Genomic DNA, 11224 nt, shown 5'->3' on the forward strand with positions numbered 1-11224 from the left:
CTTTTAGGTGGATCTCTGGATGTATCATCGCAGCTGGTGCTCTGTCTCCCCAAGCGATAATACCACACTCTACCTGGTCACAGTCAACTTCCCCAATTTTATTCAAGAGCATTCCAGTGTCTGAGAGATGCAGAGCTGCTGCATGACCCTCATTGCATACTTTTTCTAAACACTGTTCCGTGGTCCATGCTGTCAGATCTGATGCAGTTCTTTGTATTGCTGTACTGTCTTTAGTCTTGGACTCGATTCCAAAGCTCCCTTCTCCCTGTGGGGATACTGCTTGGGAGTCACCTGTAGTGGAGCACCCATAGAAACCCTACTTGAAGAAGTAGTAGTTACTGACCTTGGGCAGTAACTGTGGTTCTTTGGGATGTGTGTCTCTATGGGTGTTCCACTACTCACCCTCCTTCCCCTCTGCTTCAGATTTCCTTGTTGAACATTCAAATAGAGAAGGAACCAAGGGTGATTTGCACTCACAGCTCTATATACCCTCAGTGCACAGCACAATGTTGTGTAGAGCACACACACGGGCAGAACAGATGCTGCCAACGGAAAATGTCCAATCAAAAGCTCAAGAGGTGCATGCACACCTGAAGTGGAGCACCCAAAAGGACCCACTTCTCAAAGAACCACAGTTACTTCACAAGGTGAGTATCCTCTTCATCTACCATGCAGACCTCCAGTCATTGCACCTGGCAGCTTGGATGTTGGGTGGTTGAGCAGTACTAATAGGTTGCTCCCTTCAAGTTTCATTAATTCTCATACAAAATAGAAGGTCCTCCATCAAGAAGACTTACTCTCAAAGTAGAAAAGATTTTCCATATGGTCAGCCCAAAACAACTTAGACTCAATTGAGGCACCAATACCAAAGATACTAGATTATATGCTGCTCCTGAAGCAAGTGCTTGGTTCTCTCAAGGTTGAGCTAGCAACAGTATCCGCTTGCACATCCGTCCATAGGATCTAGGCGGTGCTAAGACTGCACCCAAGTTCATCCCTAAGGTAGTCTCAGATTTTTACCTAACTTTGCCAGTGTTCTTCCTGAAATCACACACAATAGGAGAGAAGAAACTACACACACTGGACACCCAGAGCATTTACAGTATTACCTTAATAGGACCTGATCCATTTTAGCTGTCTCCCTGCCTCTTTGTGGCCCTTTCTGGTCCATCCAAAGGCCAAGCCATCTCATCACAAAGAATCTCCAAGTGGATTGTGCAGTGCATTTCCATTCTGTATCATGCTCAAAGAAGGAGAGAATGATACTTACCCAACAGTAACTGTGGTTCTTTGATGTTGTAGTCAGTGTAGATCTCATAACCTGCCCTCAATCCCTGCTTTTCGGTGTTAGACACTGGCTTCGAATTGCGAGGGAACTGAGGGAGGGTCATAGCTGCCCCACCCTTTGTCTTTGTATGACATGCGCACCCTTGACAGACACTGCTACTCAAATTTCTAGTCTTGGGTGCATGAGATGCATGCACACCGTACAGTAGGATCCACGCTGCCTACAACATCTCAAAGAACCACAGTTATTGTAGAGTAAATTGCTGTTATTTTTGTTAATTTCTGGGCACCAGCAATTGTTACAGTATTTGGCATCTCTATAACGAGGTAACCTTTACCCTCAATATAATCTGTAAAAGCACAGCTTGCAATGCTTCGTCTGTAAAGGCTTATTAATGATAAAGTATAGAGGAAAAAATAGAACTTCTTGGTTATTTACCTTTTTTCATCTTAATGAACTTTCAGTTGATGCTGATTTCTTTCAATTACACTGATATAAAAATGGTGGGTGATATTTTTCAAGTCAGTTATATTTTGCTGTGATTAATGGTAGAAAGTATCTATATTTGTGTTAAAGATTTTTTTTTTCCTTTTTACCCAATAGTATCTGAAAGTAAAGATCTACCTGATACAGTTAGAACAGTGTTAAATCAGGAAATGAATCGGCTTTTTGGGGCAACAAATCCAAAGAACTTCAATGAAGCTTTCCTTAAAAAGAACTATGACTCACTACCACATAGGTTATCAGGTACTTTGTTTTTGTTGTTTCTAAATTATGTTTCCTGTTTTTGTGGATTTATCTCAAGGACCCATCTCTTTTTCTTTCCCACTTCCTATGCTCATGTAACATTGGCCTCTCTCTGTTCCCACGCTGTCAGTGTGATAGGCTGCTCTTTCCATTTGGAATGGCTTTCTTGTATCCATTTAAATTCTCAGTTGAAAACAGCTTTTTCTCTTTGCCTATATATCTTAATAATCTCTCCCTCTATGCCTCAATTCTTGGCTGCACTGTGTAAAAAATCTTTGCATCATCTCTGGCCCATAGACATTTCTAGTGTAAGTGAAGTGTCATGAAAGATCTTTTAACGCTAACTGTTGTTTAACTCTGTAAAATGTTTTGGGATACGGTTTATCAGAATGACACTTGACAAAATAATTGTATTTTACTGATTCATTAATTTTAAAATAGCCTGGTGATGGGAAGTTTCCATAAAATGGAAAAACTTAATATTGTGAAACATTTTTCCAGCAAGCTTTCTTTCTAATTCTAGCAATAATTAATTGATTTTAAAATCAAAGTGATCCTTCAATGCTGGTTTTATGTTTCTGAAATTGTTGGATTAAATTTTGGTGCAAATCCGAGATTATAACTGCAAATGGTATTGGCAACAAGTGGTATTTGATCAAAATAGATAATAAATAGTGGGTCCAGTAGTCTAGATATGCTGCACTTAAACATTCAGGCAACTGCCGTCTCTACTGGCTCAACATAAGTGCTGTTGTGTCATGGAAAAACTTCTGCTTCAGTTTGTACTCAATCATTGTCTGAACTGGTTGGTTCCAATAGGGCAGAAACCTGTAGAATGGTTTGTAGCCACTAGAGAATACTCTCTTCCTTTATCTGGAGTTGCAGCCAGGTGTCCTGAGTCTGTATATTCTTCTGCTGTCAGCAAATAGCTGTGAAACTCACTGGCAAAGTGTCTCATCCTCTTTAGTGGCTGTTTCATGTAGACAATAACAGTCTACTATCCTGCTACCAGTTACACCATTAGCTGAAGAGGTTGATGTCTATGCTGTGTGTCTAAAAGTCTCAGTCTTTCTGATGACCCAAGTTGAGGATCAGTGTGATTCCAAGTGATAGATTTTCTGTCTTTAAGAGGTGTTTTGTTTTTGTTTTTAATTACAACAGTTTTGCCCTTGATCTCTTTGTGTCTCAGTTCCCCAGTTGCATGAATGCCACCTAATCTCACTGGGGTGCTGGAAAGATAAATTAATTGTTCGTAAAGTACTCAGATAGTATGGTGAACTCAGGATCAATGTTCCCTCTAATTTTTGACAGGGTGTTTGCGCAAAAAATTTCTTCTGTGCAAATTGTGCTTCTGTGCAAATTTTTGTGCGCGTGGTGTTTCGCCATGTGTGTGGGGTTTAGGATCTGTGTGTGTGCGCACACACGCACAGCTTAGAGGGAACAGTGCTCAGGATACACACTCACCAGGAAATTAATAATAATTGTTTTTATTCAGTGCAGGATTTAGATGGTTTACAGTCAGTGTGTGACCGATCCCTTGTTTAATGAGGAGGATAAATTAAAATACACTATAACTACTCATTTACTGTATGAAGCCAGGGTCCTGAGGAAAATGTAACATAATCATGATAAAAGGCTATCCTGTATATGCACAAGAGGCCAAACTAAGGTTGCATGGGTAGCGTGGATTCTGTCAGTTTGGAACTTCTGAGTGCTTGACTTCTGAACTGAAACATTCTTTTAATGTAGTTTTTAAATATTATATTAAAGCATTAAAATTAACATTATACATGACGATAGAAATGCTACATATAGACAAGTGGCTGATTTGTAATAGCTGTGGGAAGCCAAATTTGAGTTTCTTCATGTATGTCTGAAATGTCAACTATAGTATTATATTAATGCAGGTTTCCTAAAATGTGTTAAAATGTTCAGTGCTGGTGAAACATCTCCAAGGTGCAGACAGTAATTTGAAGCATACAAACCTCCACTTTTCCTGCAGAGTTGCATAAAGGATTGGCCTTCTCATCAGGGCATTGTTCCCTTGACCTCACAGAACCCAGTGTTGCTGGAACAATTTTTATAGTGGGGGTACTGAAGGCGGAAACCATGTATTTGGGTTGTTATTACTACTTGAAGCCAGATGGTGGGGCAGCACCCTCACCAACCCTAGTTGCAGCACCGATGGTAGAACCTTCCCTCTTAATCTCCCATGTTTACTTCAGCCTAATAGTTTGTCATCCAGTTATTAGGTGTCCTCATTTTTCAAGTCATGGTTTACCATAGCACCCTTTCCCAATGGTGATTACGTATTATAGTGACTACTGCATTACAGCCTGGGCAGTGGTGACGCAAGGTTCCCAACACAGCCCTGACATTGTGCCTCAGCTTTGATCTAGAGGGGCCACCACTAGCATTTAGAGGTTAGTACATTCTCCATGCCTATTCTGTATTTTGAAACCACCACCAAGTGTGCCAATCTTAATTTGTTTTATGTAGACTCTTATGCATTAAAAAGTAGACAGAGAGCACCATCTATTTACTCTAATCTGGAGAACATGGAACATAAGACTCCCAAAGGTAATCCCTTTGGGCCAGTTTTGAATTTTGATCTAGAACTCAGTATCCTATTTTTTTCAGAGCTGTGCAGTCTTTATATTGTGTAATACAGATTCGTTTGACTTGATATTATGCTGGAGAAAATTATTTTTCTCTTGCAGCTGCCAAAATGGTGTACTATTTGGATCCTTCCAGTCAGAAAAGAGCAGTAGAGATGGCAACATCCCTCGATGAATCCCTTACCAACAGGAATCTTCAGGTAAAGAGGGTAGATTTTTTTTTTTTAATTTTTTTGGACCTTGCGATTTGCCTCTTCTAGATAATTGGAACCAGGAGTGTTGTTCCTATGTTTTGTCTCCCTGCTGTATTAGCCCCCTTCAACTTTTTGGTTCTGTAAGCAATATCATTTTGGTTGTTTGGGAAGTTTTGGATTGTATTAGACAGTTGGTACATCCATAATCTGTACATTTAATGGTATTCTGCAGATGGGCAGAAATCCTAGTTTTAGGATGTTTTTGTCAGTCATAAAAACTGTTAAAATAGCTTTTTTCCCATCTTACCTGCTTTTGCCACAGACTTAGGAATCTTTTTATCCTGCCCTTTCGGGGGGCGTATGGACTTCAAATCTGTGAAATACTCTCTCTCTTTCAGGAAGAAATAATATAGGAAAGAATTAGGACAACGTGTATCTGATGAGTGAAAATCTAGTATTGAGACCTCAAATAAAGGTCATTATAGTTGCAGCTATTTTGAACAAATCAGAGTGGACAGATCAAAACTGTCTGGATTAATGTACAAAACTCCTCTGAATTTCCTCTTTCTCCTCCCTCCTTCAATGCCAATGACACTTACTAGACACTTGACACTTACACATAGGTGTTGGAACTAGAGATGCGGGGGGTGCTGGAGCACCCCCTGGCTTGAAGTGGTTTCCATTATATGCAGGGCTTACAGTTTGGTTCAATGGCTCTGAGCACTCCCACTATAAAAATTTTTCCAGCACCCCGAACTTACTAGAAAATGTGGTTCTTCAAAGGCTGTTCCTTTTCAGTATGCTCCTTGGCTCTTGCTCCTAGTGCTTGACTGGAATGCCCATAGCTCAAAAAGCTGAGCCATTAGGCTCTAGCGTTGTATATAACCCCAACTGCAGAACCCAGGTGTCTCTTGTGCTGCCAGCTGTCCAGTTCCTTTCTTACTATTGAGATCACTGTCCATCAGTTGTTGTAGCAGACCTGTTTCCTCTTCACATTCTTGGAAGAAAAAACTCAGGTTTTCTTCAGCAGAATTCATATACTTACTATATAACTTAGTGCTGTTTCATGTTAAACTAAAAATAAACCATTTATCAGCATCACATGTTACCAGTTTCTTCTTCCCAGTATAGTAGACTAGCTGTGGAGTCGGATTTTTTCAGTATAATAGACCTAAAATAGAAAATGTTTTTCAGTGATACTTTGAGAACACACTTTACAGGGCTGCTAGCTGATGGAGCGGTTGATGCTTTCCAGCATTGTGGTACTATTTTCTTAACCAGTGAAAGGAAGTCTGATTCTGAATTTTAGTGACTTAATGATTGCTTGCATTAAAAACAGACTAGGAAAACATTGAATAGCCACTCGAAGGGTGGGATTAATTATAGCATTCTCATCATCCAAGAACCACTAATTATCAGGCAGTCACACATCTTAAATACCCTTAGCCTGACAGTTCCAACAATTAGCAGTAAATAGAAATTAGATTTTGAGCTACTTTGTGTAATCTTGGACTCACATGAAGATCTTTATTCTTTGCAGTGACTGCAGCCTGCAGAGAATGTGGATCAGTTCAAGAACTGTTGAATTGCTTTGTAGACCACTGAGCTGGAGCCCGGGCTCTGGGACCTTCCCCCCATGTGGGGTCCCAGAGCCCAGGCTCCAGCCCAAGCCCAAAGGTCTCGACCACAGTTAAACAGCTCCATAGCCTAAGTCTCTCAAGCCTGAGTCAGCTGACATGGGCCAGCCATGGGTGTTTAATGGCAGTGTAGACATACTGTTTGAATCTATCACTATAAAGCAGGTTTTCTAATCCTTTAATCATTGTCGTGAATCCTCTCTGAACCCTCTCTAATGTATCAACATCTTTGAACTGTGGGCACCAGAACTGGACACAGTATTCCAGCTGCAGTCACACCAATATCAAGTACAGAGGTGAAATAACCTCTCTACTCCTACTTAAGAATTCCCTGTTCATGCAAACCAGGATTGCGTGAGCTCTTTTGGCCACAGCATCACAGTGGGAGCTCATGTTCAGCTGATTATCCACCACAACCCCCAAATTTACTTGTCACTGCTTCCCAGGATAGAGTCCCCCATCCTGTATGTATGGCCTACATTCTTTGTTCATAGATGTATACATTTACATTTAGCCATCGTCAAATGCATATTGTTTGTTTGCGTCCAGTATATCAAGAGATCAAGACCACAATGAATCAGTGACCCATCGTTTTAATATTTTATCACTCCCTCAATTTTTGTCATCTGCGAACGTTATCGGTGATTGATTTTGATTTTCTTCCGGGTCATTGATAAAAATGTTAAGTAGCATAGGGCTAAGAACCAGTCTCTGTGTGATCCCACTGGAGAAACACCAACTTGATGACGACTCCCCATTTGTAGTTACGTTTCGAAACTTCTCAATGAGCCGGTTTTTAATCCGTTCAATGTGTGTCATGTTCATTTTATATTATTCTAGATTTTTAATCACAATATTGTGTGATACTAAGTCAAATGCCTTACAGAAGTCTGAATATATTGTGTAAACACTATTATCTTTATCAACCAAACTTGTAATCTCATCAATAAAGATACCATATTAGTTTGACAGGATGTATTTTCTGTAAACCCCTGGTGATTGACATTAATTACATTACCCTTTAACTCCTTATTAATTGAGTATCAGCTGCTTAATTATCTTGCCCAGGATCAATGTCAGGCTGACAAGCCTATAATTATCCAAGTCGTCTCATTTACCCTTTTTAATAAATGTAGGGAAACTACATGGAGTTTTCAGATGCTCAAAGTATTATTGCTTGGATTCAGCCGTATAGTAAAAATCTAGATTTTTGCCACCAATGTTGTAAGTCTTTGGGTTATGGATGCTCCACCTGTTATACCTCCCAGATGTTTTATTTATTTAGTAGATGTCTTTATAATTTGTAGATGGTTCTCCACAGTTTTCTCTAAACTATGTCATTCTTCTGGTCGAGTATCTTTTCCCTGTGTGGTTATCAAGGTGCCTTCAAGTATTCTTTCCAAACTCTTCTACTTGCAGGCCCAATTTAATGCAGAGTTCTATACCTTTTTTTAACAAAAGGCACATGATTCTTGTAACTCTTTGAGTCTCCAGGGACTTGGATCTATTGCAAGGCATCTACATTTGATAAAAAGAAAATATACTTCCCTGTAATTTTTGAATAGTATTTTTCTGCCTGTAACTTGACCTCTTTTTGCCTTAGAGTTGGGGATTCTGTAACAGTTTTTTAAGAATCACACCTTTTACGTAAGAGCTAATACTTGGAAGCACTGTGGCTTATGTAGAGCTCCGCTGCACTGGTTCCTTCTGGAACCCATTGGCTGAGGATTTTGAGCAATGAGGTCCCACTAGTTATGTGTGAGGAGTGTTATTGCAGGAATATGGATCTCTTGCAATGCAAAACACCTATACATGGAAAAATAACGACTGATAAGTATTTTCTCCTTGGTTTTATAAACCCTAGTGAGTCCTAGACACAATCACATAATGGTACGGTCCAAATATTTAGGAAAAAATACTTCCGATTTCATCTAGAATCATTGTGTAGGTAAAGCTAGAAACAAAATTTAAATCAAATGCTTTATCACTGGAATTGCTGACCTCTGGAACTGTGTGGTATTGACCCTTTGATACTCTTCCAGTTTTTTCTCTCAGCAAAGTCAACAAAGTGAAGTGATAATTATTTGTGTTAAAAGACTCTGCAACTACTTGATGCTTTCACTCTAGAGAGTAAATTTAGTATTTTTACAATATGCTATCAGAAGGCTTTTGCAGTAATGCCCTTAAACTAAGCCTATAAATGTTCATACAACTTTCTCAAATATGCATAATGTTCTGTATATGTATTTATTTAGAAAAATACACATTTGAGAGTAGGGCAGAAGCTAGAAAATAACTATATATTCAGAAGTATTAAATCTTTTAATGAAAAAAGAAAAGGAGTTCTTGTGGCACCTTAGAGACTAACCAATTTATTTGAGCGTAAGCTTTCGTGAGCTACAGCTCACTTCATCGGATGCAAGTACTCCTTTTCTTTTTTGCGAATACAGACTAAGACGGCTGCTACTCTGAAACCTATCTTTTAATGAGTGTCACAGATGAATATAAGAAGATTTAACACTTTGTTCTTTTGTTTTAATTAGACTTGTATGGAGGTATTAGAAGCTTTGAGTGATGGTAGCCTGGGAGACTGTAAAGAAGCAGCTGAAACTTACAGAGCGAATTGTCATAAGCTTTTCCCTTATGCTTTGGCTTTCATGCCCCCTGGATATGAAGAGGATATGAAGATCACGGTTAATGGAGATAGTTCTGCAGAAACTGAAGAACTGGCCAATGAAATATGAACAACTTTGTTTAAAAAAAAAAAGAAAGAAAGAAAAGAGAGAGTGGAATAACATTGGTCCATATCTGGTGTATAATATTTTTGTCACGCACCTGCTGAATTGTTCTAACTTACACAGAGAAAGGAAGGAGTAAAAATGTTGCCTTCAAATAGTTTTACTTTTTTTATCCTGCTGACAAAGTATATATATAAAATATCTAACATATTACTGGATATAGGTTGTTCAGTTTCTTAAGAAAAATTAAAAGCTGCTAAAATTGAAGAAAAAAAAACCCTTATCCTTACCTACCTACCCCATGTTTTTAAACTAATTTATATGAAATCTGGAGGCTCATAACCCTCAGAGCAGGTGTGTGGCAGAAATATTACTTTAAATTTGTCTTGTGAGATTACTATTATCTCAGACAGCAAAAACGCTGTTTTAGCACTGGATTCTTTCACTGAGCACAAAGAGTTGTTGGGGCTTTAGCATCTGACTGATTTTGATACGGAGATGATTCTATTCATAGGAAGTATTCATTGTGAATCACTATTTACAGAGAAACCTACAACATACATGTGATGTTGTAGAGGCTGGGACATATAGATACCAGCCAGAATTAAGAAACATAGGGTGTTCAGTAAGCTTGTTGTGTCTCCGAAGTTCACTGTGCATGATTAGTTTGGTGTTCTTGCACCACAGGTTTTAACTGAAGGAAACCAGTTAGAACAATCTCTTCATTTTAATTAAACTTGAAAAGAAAAAACACTGCTGGTTTTTGAGATGAACCTCACAGCATAGTTTGGCCAAACTTGTTAAAACTGTAATGCAAGAACCAAATGAAATCATGCACTGTGATGTGGCACCAACTAATTAGAAAGATAGTGTGCATTTTTCACAGAGAGTGAAAACAAAATGAGAACATACTATGGCTTGAAGTTACAAAGAGCGGAACTCCTGACTACCATTTTATGACTGATCAAGAGACTAATAGTTTAAAACCTCAGCAGGCCTTGTTCACGTTATGCAGAGAATAACAAGTGCTGCAGTTTAGATACCTCTGGAACTTTTCCACAGTGTCACAGGTTTGTAATACTTGAAGCCCTACATTTCTAAGAATATATTTCTTGCTCAGTTGTTTCAGGCAAACACAAGACTTTGTAACTTTTAAGGGGCCCAAGATTTTTTTTTCAAATAACAGACCAGATTCTTATTCCTGCAGTTACAGATGTAATTTCCTTTGTCAAACATAAGGTACCAAATATAATGCAATAAAATGTTTTGAAAAACAGTTGTGTGAATATTTTAACCAGTCTGTGTTGGACTTTGTAAATTACTGGCTGAAGAGAGAGGTGCAGTTCAGAGTTGATTTAATATGCTGTTCAGTTCCACTGTTAATGTGTCACTGCTGATGGGTGGACTTTGATTGTATATTAAGTGCTAATGCATTATATTATTAGTGCTTCATATCAGGGAAATCCAATAATACAAAATGCATTACTACTTGGCTTCAGAATCCCAACAACAAAGATTATGCTGACCGCTATTGTGGACTGCAATTCGTCACTTGCAAAATAAAGTTCAAGCAACCTGCATTAATGGTATAGATGAGAGAAGTGCCCAATGCTTTTATGGACCATAAAGCAATGAAAAAATTGACCACAGGCTAAAAAGTCAGTGCCTTCTTTGCAATATTTCAATTATAGAATATCATAATGAAGTGAAAGTATAAATTGTATCTTTTTTCATATTGTGGAATTTAATGATTGACACTTTTTATAATTGTGGCCTTTAGGGGGGCTACTTGTTTCTCTAACCCTCCTCTTAAAATAGGAAGGGCAATTTTTACTATTGATTTTTTTCCATGTAATGCATTCAGCATCACTTATAAGCATGGTTTTCATGGATACAGACTTATTCTTGTGTATGCAAATGGTCTAGTTCATATTGTAAATGTAGTGAAATGTAAGTTGCATTGCCATATATGTGTTTTAATTTGCCAGGCTTTCAGGAACTC

At 38.5% G+C, this 11224-nt stretch overlaps 1 protein-coding gene across 2 annotated transcripts in view; it reads left to right on the top strand.

The window, feature by feature from the left end:
* Positions 1-10498, top strand: part of NAA15 (N-alpha-acetyltransferase 15, NatA auxiliary subunit) — a 62283-nt gene extending 51785 nt beyond the window's left edge. Inside the window, exons 18-20 of one of the 2 annotated variants that reach the window (XM_073341162.2) lie at positions 1892-2035; positions 4756-4853; positions 9028-10498. In XM_073341162.2, the coding sequence (XP_073197263.1) occupies positions 1892-2035; positions 4756-4853; positions 9028-9228 (443 nt within the window). In that variant the 3' untranslated portion in view covers positions 9229-10498. The remainder of the gene's footprint in view (positions 1-1891; positions 2036-4755; positions 4854-9027) is intronic. The other variant, XM_073341163.2, reaches the window with a different exon arrangement.
* The last annotated feature ends 726 nt before the right edge of the window (positions 10499-11224 follow it).

Source organism: Lepidochelys kempii, chromosome 4 (genome assembly GCF_965140285.1).
Source record: "Lepidochelys kempii isolate rLepKem1 chromosome 4, rLepKem1.hap1, whole genome shotgun sequence".
NCBI lineage: Eukaryota > Metazoa > Chordata > Testudines > Cheloniidae > Lepidochelys > Lepidochelys kempii.